At 41.0% G+C, this 18,808-nt stretch overlaps 1 protein-coding gene across 1 annotated transcript in view; it reads left to right on the top strand.

The window, feature by feature from the left end:
* Positions 1–18,808, top strand: part of Spata17 (spermatogenesis associated 17) — a 160,985-nt gene that overhangs the window by 101,569 nt on the left and 40,608 nt on the right. The window contains exon 9 of the mRNA XM_021158392.3: positions 12,575–12,710. Within this exon, the coding sequence (XP_021014051.1) occupies positions 12,575–12,710 (136 nt within the window). The remainder of the gene's footprint in view (positions 1–12,574; positions 12,711–18,808) is intronic.

Genomic DNA, 18,808 nt, shown 5'->3' with positions numbered 1-18,808 from the left:
TTACGCGTGTCCCTGTGGACTGTGAAAAGACCCTTTGTGCTGAAGCCTTAGCATACTGAAAGGGATTTCTGAGATTAGCAAGCCTCTCAGAAACAAGGTAGGTTGGAATTGCTGACGAACTCACTGAGAAGTTCAGACCACATATATGCTTTTAGCAGCATGTCTAAGCAATTGCTTCCAGCAGTTAGCCCATGGTTCACTCCACTCTTAGGAGGCATAGAATACTGATGCTTTGTAGCATCTTTAGAAATACTTGCAGTTTTATATGGTGGATAATCCAAAATTTTATTGTGTGTAGAAATGTTAGAACAAGGCTTTTTCCCTATGCTTATAATTATAAAAAGAAATTTATACTTACCATAGAGATGTATTTGTATTTCTTAAATGAACAACCTTCTTCCTATGTTAACAAATTATCGTAAGAAGTCAAAGGCAGGACGTTTGTTGCCAGTCAAAGGCTTGTTCAGTAGTCATCTATGTGTCAATCAGGAAAGGCAGACTTCCTTTCTGATTTGAAGGGTAGTGCGACAACACTTTGTGTGTGGGCGTGCTATAGAGTAGCTTTGTTGTCATGTGATCATGGAGATGGCATTGCACTTTATTAGGAGGAGTTAGAATGATGTGACTTCAGATGTTGTCTCCCGCACTGTGCAGTCTGCTCTTAGGACTCCTCTCAGATCAGCTGTCCACTCTGCTGCCTGGCCCTCATCAGCAGTGTGTCCTCTGACTCACTCTGCTGCCTGGCTCTCATCAGCAGTGTGTCCTCTGACTCACTATGCTGCCTGGCCCTCATCAGCAGTGTGTCCTCTGACTCACTCTGCTGCCTGGCCCTCATCAGCAGTGTGTCCTCTGACTCACTCTGCTGCCTGGCCCTCATCAGCAGTGTGTTCTCTGACTCACTCTGCTGCCTGGCCCTCATCAGCAGTGTGTCCTCTGACTCTTAGGAGAGTGATCTAACCACCCTGTGCCTCTATTTCTCTGTCCGTCATAGGACGAGTGTTTCCTTAAAGGGTTGTAATGAGAGCTAGGAATTTTGAAGAATCTAAATAAAAATATCCATTAATTATCCGGGCTGGAAAAGATTGCATAGTGGATGATAGTGTTTGCTGCATAAGCAGAGGGACAGAGTTTAGATCCCAGCACGAGATGAAAAGGTGGCCATGTGCATTTGTGACACTGCACTTTGAGGGACAGACAGGAGGATCACTGAGGCTCCTCTCTGGTAGTCTAGTCTCAGGTTCAAAGAAACAAAGCAGAGACAACATACACTATTGTCTTCTGGCACCCACAAAGATGCACATAGGTGCACAACCCGCGCACACAATCTCATAGATCACACACACACATACACACACTGTACATATGCTATAGGCATCATACTCCTGCACAACAGCTATCCAAGGAGGACGACAAAATCACATTACAAACACAGGCTTGGCTTCACACACTACTCTATGGGCGTCAGAAATCTTCACCACCCATTATCCTTTTAAGCTCAAGGAATTATTATTTGCCTCCAGATGTATAAGTATGTAGGTATAAAAATACCTGATAATAAATCAAAAAGGAAATTAATTTAAACCAATTTTAAGTACAGTTTGCTATATACTAAAGGTTAAAGAAAATTGGATTCAATAAAATAGGTGTACTTCTTTCATATAAAGAATGTTTGAGTGTGCAGGAAACAGAGCATTTTCAGCATTTTGATTTCAAATCACCAATGCTAACATTATAGCTTTGCATAAGAACATAGTACAAAATGGCAAAAATATATTTTGAGCCATTCCAAAAACCATTGGGAATTTTGTCTTAATCCCAAGCTAAATTCATGAAACTTTTTAAAATGAAACTTGTCAGTAACACAAATGATAATTTTCAAAATCAATCATTTTAGCACAATGTTTAAAAGAGTTAAACATTTTAACTCAATGCAGAGATGCACAAATTTGATACCTACATTTTCTTTCTTACTTTTTTTTTTGGTAAGAATAGAATTTACTTAGGGCATGGGGAGGGGTGTTAAGAGAGGAGTAGAGGCAGAGAAAGGCAGAGAGGAGAGAGTAGATAAATAGAGGCCGGCCATGACCACGTGGAGGGGGGAAGGAAAAGGGAGAGTGGAGTGCACGGGGCAAGAGAGAGGCAAGCAAGCAAGAGGGTAAGCGCCACTGAGAAGTTCTTGTACACAAACAATACAAGCGTTTGTTTTCCAGAGCCCAGAGTCATAAGCCTGGGGAAGGAACTGGTAGTGATGAAGGTGATGCAGATGGGAGCCCAGGCAGGGGAGTGGGGAGAGCAATGAGAATATGTTTGTGTACATGTGTGCCATTGTTAACAAAATTGATTTTAAACAGCTTGGAAGGAAGTCAAAAGGTCTTTGTTTTTCTTAATTAAATCATTATGACAGTTTACAAGTGAAAAGCTTCATTATGACAGAAAACATGTTGAACATGTTGTAACTCCTAACAGAACAGTCTCAAAATCAGAGCTGAGGTGTCTCAGGCAGTTTGTCAGCACAGTGGCATTAACTGAGATGGACGGGCCCACCTTAAGTATAGGTGGTACCACTCCATGGTCGGGGTACCAAGATGAATATAGGAGAGACCTTAAGTATAGGGAGCACCATTCCATAAACAGGGTACCAAGATGAACATAGAAGGAGAGAGGCAGTTGAACAGCAACTTTCATCTCTTGTTTCCAGACTGCCCATGCAAATGACCAGCTGCCTCACATGTCTGCTGCCTCCATAGTCCCACCATGATAAACTGTATCTTAAAACTATGACCACCACCACCACCCCCAAGCCTTCTTTCTTATAGCTGTTCCTGCCAAGGTATTTTTTGTCACAAAGACAGGACAAGCCTGGATACCAATACTGATGCATCTGTGAATGAATACTGTGTTCAGTGAAGCTGTTTTGGAAAGTATTACAGTAGTATTGTTGGAAGGTAGTAAGCTCAGCTGAAGGCAGACATTAATCTTGCATGAATATAATCTCTGAGTTGTTTCTGAGAGACTTCAGCTACCACATCTATGCCAGTGATTTCTACAAGTCCCAGTCTTGCTTCTGCATCCCAGAATTAGGTATTCAGCTCCATCTTCATTTGCACTTCCACCAGACATCTAAGACTTAGTGCCTGACACCCCTCACCTTCACCGCTGTGTCCTTGATCTGAGAGTGAACCATGACCCACCTACCTGCAGCAGGTGGGTGCTCACCCTCTTCTCTCTCCATAACCTGTCAGTGCTGCAGCTCTCTGCATTCCATCAGGCAAGGCACTTTCAAATTCAACCCACTTGCTTCTTTTTCTTCTTTCTACTTTGAATCTTAATGTAAGAATTTGTAAATTCCTATTTTAATCATGACCGTAAAATACCACATGTCTTACCCACTTAGTTTTGCTAATTAAAGCCAATCATGCTATTTTATTTGCTCCCAAGATGTTCTATGGCTTTTTTAAATGAAAAATATTTTTATAGACTGTATTTTGATCATGTTTTTCCCTTCCCCAAATCTTCTTAGGCCTTCCCATAAAAGCACATAAATGAAAATTGAAATAAAAACCCATAAGACAAAAAATGCCACACAAAGCCAAAATGATACAAGAAGCTCAGAAAATCCCACTGAGTTCCTTTTGTGTTGTCCAACTTCTCCTGGACATAGGCTCGATGGGAGTGTGGCAGATATACCCAATAAGACACTGTTGGAGAAAGCCAGCTTTCCCTTTGTCAGAAGGTGTCAGTTGCAGAGAGCTTCTTAGTTAGGGGTGGAGCCCATATTTACTTCCACCTCTCAGTGCTCGGACCCCATCTGGCTTGAACCTGTGCATGTTTTTTGAGTGCTGCCACAGTCTGTGAGCTCATATATGTGCCAGTCTTGTTATGTCTAGAAGATACTGTTTCCCTGGAGTCATCCACTATGTCTGGCTTTTACAGTCTTTCTACATCTTCTGCATAGCTCGCTGAGCCTTGAAGACAGGGTTTTGAACATTCCAGAGTCTCACTTTCTACAAATTATCTACTCATGGCTCTTTGTGTTAATTCCCAAGTACTGAATCTCTGATATGGTTGAGTGAGGCACTACCCTATGGATATAGCAGAATGTCATTAGGATGTTTTGTTGCTATGCTCAATTAACAAAAATAATAGCTTTCCCCTAAGCCCATGACTTACAGTAAGTAGTCGTAAGTTCTTGGCTACTTTAGCAGTGTTGGGTATGGGTTCCATCTCACGGAATGGTGAGCCTTACATACAATTTTAAAAGTGATTGGTTATTCCTATAACATTTGTACTACAATCACACCCAATATTTCTTGCAGACAAGTTACTGATGTAGGTAACAGAATTTGTAGCTGAGTGACATTAATGGTTACATTTCTACCATGCAAAGAACCTTCCAGCACTGTAATTGCTAATCAATAGGGATGCCATTTTAGTTGGGTACCACCTTGACTTCTCTGTGTTTGATAGCATAAAGAGGTGTTTCTTTTGCAATACAATCTTACCGTCAGGTTGAACAGAGCGACCAATAACCCTGGCGATCGATAGCCTGCGATGATTGCTGGTTTCCATGCGGTCTACTTGACCAACAGAAAATGCAACCCTTTCCTGGCAATGAAGGTTTTATTTGGTGGCATAATATGCCTAGTATGGGGCATTCTCTCCCCTATGATTTGGTGACTCAATTTAGACCTACATATGTATACATTTTAGGAAGCTTCGACAATAGTAGGTTTTCAATTTGTTTTTCAAATGACCTTTAGATGTCTCTCCCATATTCCACCTTTTACCTTTCTTTCCTATCCATCTCCCTATTTTTTAATCCTCCTATTCTAATTAGTTCTTGGTCTCTCTGTAATAATATCTTCTATTTTTCCTTCCTTGGGAGATCCCCTCTCTCCAGTTGTCCTTACTAGGTATCTAGCCTCTATGTTATTCAGATAATAGAACAAAATACAGAAACCTTACCACATATAAGCGAAAACGTGGAATATTTATTGGAGGGGAGTTCTTGATTACCTCACCCAGGATTTATTTTTTTTCTGGCTCAATCCATTTACCTGCAAGTTTCATAATTTCATTTTTCTTTTTACCATTCCATTTTCTTTTTAATTTTCATAGTACTTCTCATATAACTTGGTGCTATGATTTTTTTTTCTGAAGGCAACCACCCCGCAGGAATATGTTGCACATATACACTTGTTCAGGAATTGTTGACACGTGAGCAATGTCATTATGTGCTTAGAGCTGCCTTGATTTCTTTCTCTTTCTTTCTTTCTCTCTTTCTTTCTTTCTTTCTTTCTTTCTTTCTTTCTTTCTTTCTTTCTTTCTTTCCTTCCTTCCTTCCTTCCTTCCTCCTTCCTTCCTTCCTTCCTTCCTTCCTTCCTTCCTTCCTTCCTTCCTTCCTTTCTTTCTTTCTTTCTTTCTTTCTTTCTTTCTTTCTTTCTTTCTTTCTTTCTTTCTTTCTTTCTTTCTAATTAGAATGTTTTATTTTTGTTCTTTTTCCAATTTTTTATTAGGTATTTTCTTCATTTACATTTCAAATGCTATCCCGAAAGTCCCCTATACCTCCCCCCACCCCCCCCCCCCCCGCTGCCCCCACTCCCCTTACTTCTTGGCCCTGGTATGCCCCTGTTCTGGGGCATATAAAGTTTGTAAGACAAAGGGGCCTCTCTTCCCAATGATGGCCAACTAGGCCATCTTCTGCTACATATGCAGCTAGAGACACGAGCTTCCACTGTATAAAAGTACCACATTTTCATTATCCATTCATTAGCTGATGGACATTTATGTTGTTTCCAATTACTAGCTATTGTGAATAGGGAGAGCAATGAACATGGGTGTTCTTTGGGCATATGTACAATAGTGGTATAGCTGGGTCTTGAGGTAGGTGTTCCTAACTTTCTGAAGAACTGCCACACTGAATTCCATAGTGGTTACAGAAGTTTCTACTCCCACCAGCATCCCCACATCTTTGCCTGCTTGTGCTGTCACTTATTTTATTGATCCAGACTACTCTGGCTGGGCAAAACTAAATCTCAAAGTATTTTTATTTGTATTTCCCTGATGACTAAGGGTGTTGAACAATTTCTCAAGTGATTCTCATCATTTCCATTTCTTGTTTTGAGAACTCTATGAAAAGTTGTGTTCAAATTTTGATGGGGATTCCATTGATTGCAGATGCCTTTTGGTAAGATGGTCACTTCATAATCCTAGTACTCCCAATCCATGAGCACGGGAGATCATCCATGCTCTGTTGTCATCTTCAATTTCTGTCTTGTGCATCTTAGTATTTCTATTATACAAGTCTTTCACATCCTTGATTAGAGTTATACCAAGAGTCAACCGTCAAGCACATGAGCCTGTTAGAGATATTTCAGACCCAAACCAAGATTCTCCTTGGAGCCTCCACAGGGAAGGCAGCTTTCCAGGCCTCCATTTCAGTTCAGTAACACTCGCTGCAGACTTCTTACCTTCATCTCATTTAAGTCACCAAATATACAGTAATTTGTAATAGTATCAAAATATATAAAATCTTTCCGTAAAGTTGTTCAAATCAAGGGAAGGTCCAGATTAGGTGTTGAGATTAACTCTAAGCCTGAACTAAACTTGAGAGATCCTTTGGTGATAAGGACAAGACTGTTTCATAGCTTTGGGGTAAGAGGATGGAGGATTGAAGCCTGTGGTAGCAAGCAGGCTTTTCCTCGGAAGAGACTGTCATCATTTAGGCACGTTGTAGACAAGCCATGGTTTAAATGAATGCATTTCATTTATTTTAGACTCTGCATTCTGGCCAAGAGAGATGGTTCAGCTCTTAAAGGGAAGGCTGGCAACTGAAGAGACAGTGTGTACACCACCGATGCAGTAGCTGTTTCTAGTTGTTTATATATTCTAGATACTAACCTGGGTCAGAGGAGGAATTGGGAAAATTTACCTTGTTAGTTTTCAATAATTATTCATAGAGGTAGGTGAAATGGGAACTGTCCTATAAATATTTTCTAGCAAAGTAAACCACCAGTCTGACTCCTGAGCTTCCCCAGCATGCCTGTGAAACATATGGGAAAGACCATGCAAAACCTGTGACTTGTATCTGTTTGCACATCCTGCAAGCTTGCAGCTTGGCTTAGACGGGGCTCCTGGTGAATGTTGTGATGCTTGCTTCTAGACATTCTCTCATGTTTCTAAAGACCAGCATCTCTTCATAGGCACTGTGTGGACAAAGTGGTATAGGAAGGGTTAAAAACTAGATTAAAATAGCAGCACTTTAAAAAGACATTAAAATATGCTATCTATGCTGGGATGTATCATTAAAGAATATGGAAGAGGAAAGAAACAATGCATTGCATAACTTACTTGTGTGAGTTAAAAACAAAACAAAAACAAAAACAAAAAACAAGAAACACCTTGCACCTTTATAATTTCTACCTTTCTGAACTGTTATTATATATTATGATAATAGGGATTATCATATATTTGTATGTTTCCTTTCCAATTTAACTTTTATTTGTAACTCTCCATTATTTTAATTATTAGCACAACATGCACCATTCATTAATCATCAGAGCCCTTTAAAGTTAAAAGCAAGCTTAGCTGACCACATTAGCACAAGCTGTCCCAAACAGGCCTGAGGGGAGAATGGTCTCTATACCATCCCATTATGCAGTGGGTGCTTCAGAGAGCAGCAGAGGCTCAGCCCTCTGTGACAGGGAAACCTAGGCCTCTTCCAGCTAATTTCCAATAGAAATTTGCCAAGTACTGCCTTCACTTTTCTAGCCTAACTTTTCTAATGACATTCTGGTACTTCATAGCACTGGACATATAGATAATAAGCCTTTGTAGTTACATTCTAGGTTCAGTCTACAAAAGACCCTTTTATTCTGCTGGCATGAGGTGAGAGCTATGCTCACTTGTTGACTTGTTCTTTGGAAAAAACAAAATTGTTTTCAACAAATGACAACATAGTTCTGCCCTATCTTTAAAGCCCTCAAAATCCAAAGAAGTTTGACTGCAGAAGACACAGCTAATGGTTTTCCAGTCATATTTGTGGTAGAGGATTTGTTTTGCTTAATTTGAATTATCAAACTGGCTCACTCAAATAATGTGCTTAGGACACAGACATATTAAATCAATGGACACATTTCATCAACACATGAATCAAGTATGGGTTGGAGGAGCATGTGTCATGTGAGGCAGATACACTCCTTATGAGTTAGGCCATGATCCAGGATTCTGATTGAGGAGAACAAAAGCCATCAAAAGACTTGATGGCTTCTACTCAGATGACTAATTAAGTGGTGATGGGCTTAACTTAAAATAATAGGAAGCACAAACAGATAAACAAGATAGGCCGCTGGTTGATAAGAAGGCTTTGTTAGGCAGCACACTGCTTGCTATTTGAGTTTCCTACTGTGGACCGCTCAGTATCCCCAGTGCACTTTGGAAAACACTGTTCTTGTGTTAAAGAAAGACACATTTCTTCAGGGAAAGATGAAGAGATCATCCACATAGAGTCGATGGCTAACACTGTGGTGATGAGAATCTGCCCTCCCCGGAGGACAAACTATACAGAGAAGATTGAATCCAGGTCTCTGGAATTTGCTTTAGTGTTAGGGCAGTGGTTCTTAATCAGGGATAGTGAAGTGTATGCTGCTTTAGGGCTTACAGTGTTAGAAACAGAGTCTCAATCACAAAAAAAGGTCCGCGCATAGGCTATGAGTTTGAAAAATGTTGATTTTAAGCCACAGATCTGGCTAATTTAAGCTATTGGCAGACCATGACACACACAAATTGTAACCCTGACTTCCACAAGTTCATCTTTCTTTGATCCACTCTGGCAGGCAAAAGCATAAACTGCCCTCAGTGCCCAGCTCCCTTGAGTAAAGAGCACCAACGTGCACACTTGCATGAACAAACGCAGCCTTCCTCTGGTCATTTGTTGTCTCTGTGCTTTGTCCACCACAGACATCACATGTTATGTTTTGTGTGCTTCCCCAGCCCTGTTCTCTGTCTCCTCCTATAAGGAGAACTCTTTCCAAGTATGCCATACCTTCCACGGTGTCTCTGTGCTTTTCAAAGTGTTAGTTGTACAGAAAACCCCCTTTAGTATCAGTTGAATGAATAACACTTAGGCAATGAAGAAACGAGAGAGGCTGGAGTGAGTGAATCCAGCTGTCTGGGAGAGGGGGGCATTAAACTGGGTTCTGAGGACAAGCAGCAGATCAACACTTCAGGAGGAGGAGCATGTGCAGAGGCAGGGAGCCAGGAGGGCAAAGGAAGCCTGACTGGCTAGAAAGGCAGGTAGGGCACGGAGAAAACCGCACAGATGGAGCTCAGTGTACAAAGTCTAAGCAAGGTTGAAGATTTGAGGCTTGAATCAATAGGAGATTGAGCTTTTTGATTTGAAGATTTGAATTACCTGTCAGTAAAAATAAGTGGGCTGGTGAGAAATCTAGAAATGTGAATGACAGTAATAAGATTATATGAAAAGACAGGAAATTAAACAGAGTTGTAAGGCAGAAAGAAGGGTAATTTGTTGGTATTATTTAGAAAATTGCATTAAGTGTATTAACATTCATACTCCATTACAATAGATCATTTTCTCTGAAACCATTTTCAACTACTGCTCATCCTACATGCCTGTGAGGTCCATCCCCTAAGACTTCTGGCAAGCCTAGAACTGTCTCATCAAGTGATGAGTCACCAGCATATGTCCCTATAACTCACATTGCTTTGAAGACGTTTTTCTTAGCTCTGGGCCAGTGTGAGAGCTTAGCAGTTGGCGCTTGCCACCAAGCTTTACAACCTGAGGGTCTTTTGTAGACTGAGTCTAGAACATAACTACAAAGGCCTCACACCGTGGAAGCCAAGAAGACTCTGAGGTTGTCCTCTGAATTCCTCATCTCCATGGCCCACACATACCATGTGCATACAGGAAATAAGTTTAAAAGTGTAATAAAAACCTATTTATTTCTCCAAATCTGCATCTTTTATGGATTATAAGATTTTTTGCAAGATTATAGAAACCATAGGCTAGCCAACATCTTCTGAGATGTGAAGTCCAGGAGATGAGCAGCACCCACTGAAATCATGAAGCACAACCAAGGATATATCCAGCTTGTAGAAGAAGAAAGTGTAAAATAAATTTATACTAACCAAAATTTCGCTATCAGCTGCTTTGCAAGTTTTAAATCTTCATAACCATTTGTTTGAGGGTTAAATAATTTCATTAATTTTAAGATAAAATTATTTAAAGATTATACAACTTGTAGATATTTTTGAATATACAACTTATATGCATATGTGCACATAGTTTAAGAGCACACATACATGCAACTTCAATGAATCACTGTGGCTAAATTAAAGTAGGGTTAATTTGTGGTCCTTCTCTATGCATTCATTTTGCACACAAGCAAACTTCACACAGACACAAAAGGAAAGTATATTGAAACGCCATTCATGGAGAGACAGAGACGAAGTGCAGCTGCTCATAACCCCATCCATGAGTGCTCAGGGACATTGGGGCCACATTCATCCTGCATGCCTGTGAGGTCCATACCATGTGCACATCAGCATCAGAAAGACTATAATTTGTCTTCATGAAAGCTGTTTTCCATGCATAGATGCAAATACTTTGTGCTTCCATAACTAACTTTGTAAACTCCAAAGCTTCCTACTTGGGTTATTAACATGCTAAATATTATTGGACAATATAAAGGAGTTCATTGGGAGAAACTAAAAATAAAGAGAAATGGATGAAGTAGGACTTTTTTCTAAATTTAGTGTTTAGGCAGACATATGAAGACAGTGATAAATAAAAATTTAATTTAGACTCAGATTTTAAAATATCCTGTTTTAATTAAATGTACTATGTGACAATATCAGGACATAGTAATGACTTAAACCACATTTCCTGAACTTCAACTTTACTTTTCCAAATTCTAAATTTTAAAATATTTTCTTCAGTTAGTAACTTGCTTTTCTTCTTTGAAAACTATCCCCTTTACTTGTAAAAAGCTCCCAGTTCCTATTCCCTGGGCACCGCATGCCTGCCTTCGGATCCTGCTTAGTATCCACTATGGCACCTGTTTCCTCTGAGGTTTGGTTCTTTCCTAGATTCTTCCAGCTAGGAAAACAAATATAACAGAAACTGAATGTGATTGGCTTTTTGATGGGGAGACTTCATTGTAGCACACTATGACCTTTTAATTAAAATATTTCCAAAGATTGAGCCTTGAGCACACTTCTCTGGAAGTTTGCTACGTGTTTGAGAAGTTGCAGTGGTTTTGCGCAGGTTCCCTTGACAGTCCATTTACAGATGAGCAGAGGGAGAAGTAAATGGGTGCACTGTGGGTTACATTCCATGGGCACCACTCCATTCAGTGCCCTCCCACTCCATCCAGTGCTCCCTCAGTCTGATGCACACTGCACTGTGTCAGTCCTGGGGTGTGGGTTCTGGGGGTCGGATTCTTCATATCAGAGTGTCTGAGTCTCTCTCTTAATGAATGCATGGGATGCACAGAGGGAACACAAAGGCCAGACCCTCACTTCCGGGAATGCTTTTGATCATCTGGCTTCAGCTTTCTTCATCTATCTCACCTTCTGCAGTGACCTACAGCATCAGTTCCTGGCCTTGCTCAGAGTCCTGCAGGACAGAGTGCTTCAGTTTTCTTGGGCATCACCATCTTGTGACAACGTATATTAACATTGGTTTTTCTCAAACGTTTTCTCTTTGTTACAAGTTCTCAACCCTCTTCCTACCTGCTAAGAACCCCTTGCTGTCTCCAGCGTGTGTTCTTGTCTTCTGTCTTCTTCCTTACGGATGCTTAAAACAGTAGTTCTGTTCTTTTACTCTTATTCATTGAGTTTCACTGAGGATTAGTAGGATCAGCAGAACAGGTTGCCAGGTTGCACCAAGAGCCTAACATAGGGACAGTGCAGTTCACCACGTGCACGGCCTGTGTCCTCTTCAAATTCCATGCTAAATGTTTGCTCACATAGCCATAGCAGCTGTGTGGAAGTCATGACTCATGGAGGTCAAGTGACTAGATAAGGAACTCCAGGAGCAAAGCAGGCCCGAGGAGGGAGCAGGGGAGGGCAGAGGAGGGAGCAGGGGAAGGCTGAGGAGAGAAGGGTGGTCTGATTCCAAAGCACTGCCATTCATGCATGACCAAATATGCCTTCACTTGGGGTGTGACCCGAGCTTTGATTTCAGAAACTGATTCCAATAAGAACTGCCCGTGCTGCTGTAGTGTTTCTTTTGCTTTTTGTATTTTTGAGATTTATACAATTTTTAAATGTTAATTTGTTTATGATATGAATTTTGAAAATCCTGGCACCTTCAAAGTTTTGATTGGATACTCAGTATCATTATATATTTAAAACTTACAAAAATCCTACTAGGAAACTTTGAATGTGTTCATCACTAGACAAGTAGAAAGGGAAGAGTCCCAGAAGCCAGCGCTCGTCACAGTGGCAGGGTTGAAGCGGAACATAGGAGCTCTGCTCCCAAAGCCTTGTTTTCTTTGAACCAGCTGTTTCTGGAAATCTAATTGTGAATGTTGCCTGACTGTCTTTTCAGGTTTTTGCCATTTTCTTCCTACCATAAAAAGGAGAAGTACATCCCAATGATACACTCGTCAAGTGCGTATAATTCTGACTCTTATGGACAGAAGCACTTTCGCAGTCAAGACTCTAAGAAGTGGATCTCTGACAAGGTGGGTCCACAGCATGGCGTAGTAGAAAGGGTGCTCCTTTAAATGGCTAAGGCAGACAAAGATGACAGCATTAGGACATGGCACCACTTGTAAAAGGCTGAAGATAGATACTGACAATAGCAGATTCGATTGTTCTCGTTACAGCTGTGACCGTCATAGTTATAAACATATTTGACCTGTGTCCGTGAGAGATTTGCTTTAGTTCTTTGCATTACTATGCTCTTAATGTATGTTTTATGGTGGTAAAATCCTATTACCAATGACGAGGATCACTGACTTTGTCAGATGATTGGGTTGGAGTTTGAATGTGAAGTCCTAGTGTGGAATGGACAATGGACCATGGAGGCCAGATGTTGCTTGCTCTCTCCATCTCTGTGCATATGTACCTATGGTGTTCAGGGAAGGAAATGAGTGATTAGCTGTAACTTGGCACATATGCGTGTGCACTGTGCATATTTGTAACATGTACAGAACATGTAGGTTTTAAGGTGTATCTTTGTTCTTGCTGCCATAACAAATTTACCCTGGAAAATCAAGTTAACAAAATTAACAAAGTTGAAAGTGTCATGCCACGTAACTTCAAAAGATAGTGCATTGCCATAGTAATCAAAACAGGATGCATGGTCTTGGCATTGAAAGGCACAAACTCACTGGTGGCATAGGAGAGAAGATGAGAAAGTATGCCCACATGTGAATGCCTAGTGGATCCTCAATAGCGGTGCCAAATACACAAGGACAGTGGACTCAGAGGAGAGTGCTGGGAAGACAGATATTCTGATACAGGAAAGGGAAACTGGATCTTCACTTCTCACCATGTTAAGACATCAACTTAAAATCATTCAAGATTTTAACATAAATCTTGAAACGGTTAGAGGAAACAGAGAAGAACCTTTGATAGTAGGCTCAGTCATGCTCTCTGGATATGCCCATAGAAGCACTGGTAGCAGAAGCAATGAATGAGACTGTGTCAAGCTAAAAGGCTTGGATATAAGAATCACTAATTAGCAGAGAGGGAAACACCACTAACCAGAAGAGTGAGAGACAGCGGTGGGATGAGGAAGATACCTGGAACCACACATTGTAATAAGGGCCAACATCATCCAAAGTGTGCGAGCATGTCTATGGACAGATATTTAGCATCGCTAAAGTTATCACTGAAATGCAAATTCAAACCATGATATATCATCCCATACTTGATAGAATAACAATTACCAAAAAAAGAAAAAAACAGAAGGAAAATGTTGGCCAAGCTGTTAGCAAATGAAACCCTTGTGCTGTTTGTGAGACTGTAGGGTAAATCAATCTTTGTGCTACAGTTTTGCCTAATAATCAAATGTCTGAGCCTAAGTTCAAAAGGAGTAAAATCAGTATGTCAGGGAGGTAAGTGGGCACTAAGTTCACTGCATCGTCATTCACACTAGCCAGGACAGATGCATAAGGACGTGGAGTGCACACAGAGTGCAATATCGTTGTGCCATAGAAAGCAGAGATACTGCTGTTCCTGATGTGGATGGACCTGGACGGCATCAGGCCCAACGACAAAGGTAGGTACAAAAGATGGGCTTGACTGACTTCATGTGATTTAGAAAGCCGGCGTCACAGAGAGAATAGAATAGTGGGCCCAAGGACTTGGAGACAGAAATGGATTAAAGTTCCACTGCAAGACTGCTCTGTGCTCTCTGCTAGGGGTGGCATGGGCCCTTGGACATTGGGAGCAGTCATGTTATCCTTCTGATACTGTAGGAAACCGCTCTTTCCTGTCTGTGGGAACAGCAGCAGCCATGGTGGCTCCTGAGTTGCCTTGCAGGGTCATTCTTCCATTCTCTTGAAGAGCCAGTTGCCCAGCCCTGTAAAGTACAGGAAGCCCACAGCCTGCCTCCACCCTGTCTGCTTTCTTCCCATTTGGATCAAGGGCAGTGCCTTTGCTCCTCTAACCCCAGCTCTAGTTAAAGGGCTGATCACATCCAAGTTGAGCCATCCTCCTGCCATCTCTCAAAAACTGTTGTCTCTGCTATATCATCTCCCTGTAAGACGCGTTTCCTCACCTCATTCCATCTTCATCTTCAGTGTGGATATGGAATTCTGAGGGAGAGGGAGTAAATAACTTGAGCATGCCACAATGTACTGTTCCTATTTAATGTTCTGATTTCTCATTATTATTAGTGTGGGAGTCACGAGAGGTTGTGCACATGTTTGACACACACATGGATGTCAGGACAGATTTTAGGACACACTCTCTCTCTCTGGTCTGAGTTCCAGGAACGAAAATCAGCTCGTAGGCTTGGTGAGCCCTCCCCACTATCCATGAGGTACCTTCTAAACTGTCACTGTTAAGACATTCTGTTTAAAGGTTCTCCAACACTAGTAATTCAGGGTCTAAGGTCTCTCTCTACAGTGAGGTAAGTCATTTGCTTTAGGAACTGAATGGTAGACTGAGCTGTGGTTTATTGTGTCATTTTATAAAATCCCACAGTAAACCATCTTTTTTGTCATTTTTCACCAATATGCAAACCCTTCTGAACACAAAGTAGGTAGGAGTTCTAACTATTTTATTTCCTGTTGTGTTTATAGATGTGATGTGTATTGTGTTTTCTAGTCAACGTAACTTTTCACAATGATGCCCTTGCACCATTTGGTTGAATCCAGCCAGCAATTCTTCCTTGAAAGTCTAAGTGACTCTTAGCACATTTATCTATATCACAGTGGGAAAGATCCTTATGCAGTGTTCATTTCCTAAAGTAGAGCCAGGCTTCCCTTCAGAGCTTTGCAGCTGGCTTGCTAAAGTGCACTAGTGTGTCTATCTCAGTTAAGCAACTTCATAGAAACAGAAAAACATTTCAATACTCACTAGAAGGGAGAATAACTTATTTTACTATTTTAGCAGTTTCATTAGATACAATCTTTTATTCCTGAGAATTAAGTCAAGAAAAAATAGAGATTCAGTAACTGTTAATAAGACACTGCCTTCCCAGCCCTGTGCGGACTGTAAGAAAGTCGAATGGGCTCCGCCCTTCCTCTGTCCCTCATTCCTTCCTATGTCCCCTCTCTACTCTTCAAATGACTGCATTAACTAAAGAGAGTATTCTTCTAAGAGGCCAAACATAACCTATGTACTATGAATTAGTTGTTTCACAAATTGTTAAATCTTGGAGTTTTTATATCTTGACTTGATATTAAATAACGTGGGTAAGAATAAATTTAAGAGTAGGCTCTATACTTTTTAAGCAGTGTGTGTGTGGTTAGCCTGGAACTCACCATGTAGATCAGTTGGAGCTCCAACTTGCAGTGATCCCCCTGCATCAGCTTTCTGGATGTAGAAATTCCATGTGAATGCCAACTCACAGAAGTTAATTTCTTTTTAGAAAATGTGACTTCTTAATCGTGAGAGTTGGAGACCACAGCTTATTCTGAGAAGGTTAAAGATAATTTTGGGAGACTAGAGTTGTTATGTTCAAAATGTAGAAGAAGAAAAGGACAAATATCAAAATAGTTATCTATAGGGTGGTGGGAATATTTATATGCATTTCAGTGTGTATTAAAGGCTGGGCTGTGACTGTGTTGAGGCTCTTTCTTAGCATGTGAGAAGCCTAGGATTCAATTTAAAGCATTGAAGAAGCAAACAAAAGCGGCTTTAGTAATCCAGTAGGCTGGTGTTAGTTAGGTACCCACCCCATCATCATGACAGTCTCCACTGAGAAGTGACTTCCTCTCCTGCCTTCTTCAAACACAAGTCCCAGGTCTCAAGGGACTTGTTAGCTAACTGGGTTATAGGACTTCAGCTGCAGAAAATCAAATGTACATTTAGTACTTTCCTATTCATATAAATTCATTTCATATTCAAACAAATAATGTATTACTTCCTTTTTAAAAATTCTCCATTAGCTTTATACAAAAACTCACAAATTCAGTGAATGAGAGAACACAATACTATTTTTTCCTAAAAACCAGGAGCCAGTAATAAAAAATATTTTTCTTTTGTATGTGTTTTTGTATGCAACATGCTTGCATATATGGAAGCAGTTTTATATGTGTGTGGGCATCCAAAGCTGGTATTAGGTGTCTTTCTTCCTTTGCTGTCTGCTCTGTATTCTGAAGCTGAGTCTCTTACAGAACCTGGAACTTGTTGATTCTGGCCAGTCCAACTAACCAGCTCTTCCTAGGGAGTGTCTGTTGGCATGGGATGACATGTGGTTGTCATGTCTGCCAGGTCAGACTCAAGTCCTCACACTTATTTGGCAAGTGCTTTATCCACTGAGCCATTCCTGCAACCATACAGTGTCCCTTAAAAAGTGAAAATGTGAAATAATTTATAAATCATGCAAGTTACCCATGTTTCTTCAATCTACTTGTGAACTGCACCAAATTAAGCCAGTCAGTTTTAACTCAGTGTTTTAAGTGATCAGACTTTGGATTTGAGGGAAATACTTTGGTATTATAGTTCTCCATAGTGCTGACCTCAGAATGGATGTGAACTAAGGAACTTCCGGTCAGTTGCTGTTAATGTCATCTGCTTGGGGAGCTCTGAGTCTGACAGTCAACAGTTCCACACACTGAAAACATCTTTTGTTTGTCAAAATATTCATGTTCATATTTATTGAAAAAGAGGTGACCTTCTCTGTCTTTATCTGAATTGGAGTAAGCTTCTGTGTGTCAAGGTTTGCGTTGCCAGCTCCCTCCCTTCTCATCTGCCTGATTACAGCTGAATTATGGCAGCAGACCTCCCTCTGCTTGATCTGTACATGCGCGTGGGCCCTGAACATGACTGTGTACCTTACAAAGCTCAGAAATATCCAGCACTCCAAAGAATTAACTTAGGGAACTAAGCATATTGCACAGAACATAAAGCTGACCTTCCCTGTGCATGCTTTGGGAATGCGGCAGGATAGGGAACACATTACGGATTTAATGTGCCACGTCGCCTTCTGTAGGAGCCTGGGTGGGGCCGTGAGTGCTTGCCCACTGCACCCAGAGACTGAATCTGCTGTCACCAGCATCCTGATGATAATGAACATTCAGCCTAACGACCGTGGTTATGATGATCATAATTGATGTGCAAGTGCTGTGTGGGGGTCGTCACAGTCGAGCTGTGTGTGTGTCCAATGTGCCTCGGCTGGGACGGCTGTGCTTGCATGTGCTGATTGGGATAAAATAGGCCTTTCTACAGGCCAGCTTTGTAGGATTTCAGGATCTTTCTGTGCATGCCAATCGATGATTAAGCACTTGCAGAACAGTGGCCCTTCACAGTTGTTTGTTTGGTGCGGTTTCGTGTCATTAGGAAATGGAAACAGTGAAATAATTAGGTGTAATTGAAGGAAAATATCTTGTGGATGGTTATATATAATGTTTCCTCTCTCTTTATCTCTTTAACTCCTTCCCTCCCTTCTCTCTGTCCACCCCCCCTTTCCTCTCCATATCTCCAGCTCAGAGGTTGGACCCTGGCCCTTGTGAAATCTTCCCAAGCTTGCGTAAGCTTCAGGACAAATATATGGTGATGTTTTTTATATAAATCCTGGCATTTCTGTGGAGATTTGTTTCTCTGCTATGCATTTAATAAAATAGAGCAGCAGAGACAAATATTTAAGTGTGTAAAGATGATAATCAGCCACGTACAGTGTATGTACATCAGGCAGGCATGCTTAGGTCTGAGCTTGCTCTACCTTTCATTAACTGTTTTCTTTTGGATCAGTTTGTGGCACTCTTTATGAAATTTCAGAGTTTATGATTTGACTTTTTAGGATGTAAATAAAAATAGCACATATTGCTGTGATATATCCAGGGTTTCTGAAAACCTTCACCCCCCTTGTACTAGCTTGTGGTCACTAGCCCACACATTCACTTTGCTTCTCATTTTAATGGGCTTGGTCTGAGCAATGAACACACATACTGGGAGTGCAATTTTGCAAAGAAGTGTGGTCAGCCATTTGAAAAGACACTTTCTATGGAACCCATTGTCCCAAACTGAGTAATGTCTGCATCCATTATCAGTAACTACAGGGTTCTGGAGAGATGGTGCTGAGCATTCGTTCCTGAGACCTGTAGAATTTAAATTACCCCATGTGACACACGCACCCAGCTCTTCTGCCGCATGGTGGGCAGAG

This window comes from Mus caroli, unplaced genomic scaffold (genome assembly GCF_978045245.1).
Source record: "Mus caroli unplaced genomic scaffold, Mus_caroli_1 scaffold_1, whole genome shotgun sequence".
Lineage (NCBI taxonomy): Eukaryota > Metazoa > Chordata > Mammalia > Rodentia > Muridae > Mus > Mus caroli.
This window is presented reverse-complemented; position numbering and strand designations above follow the sequence as displayed.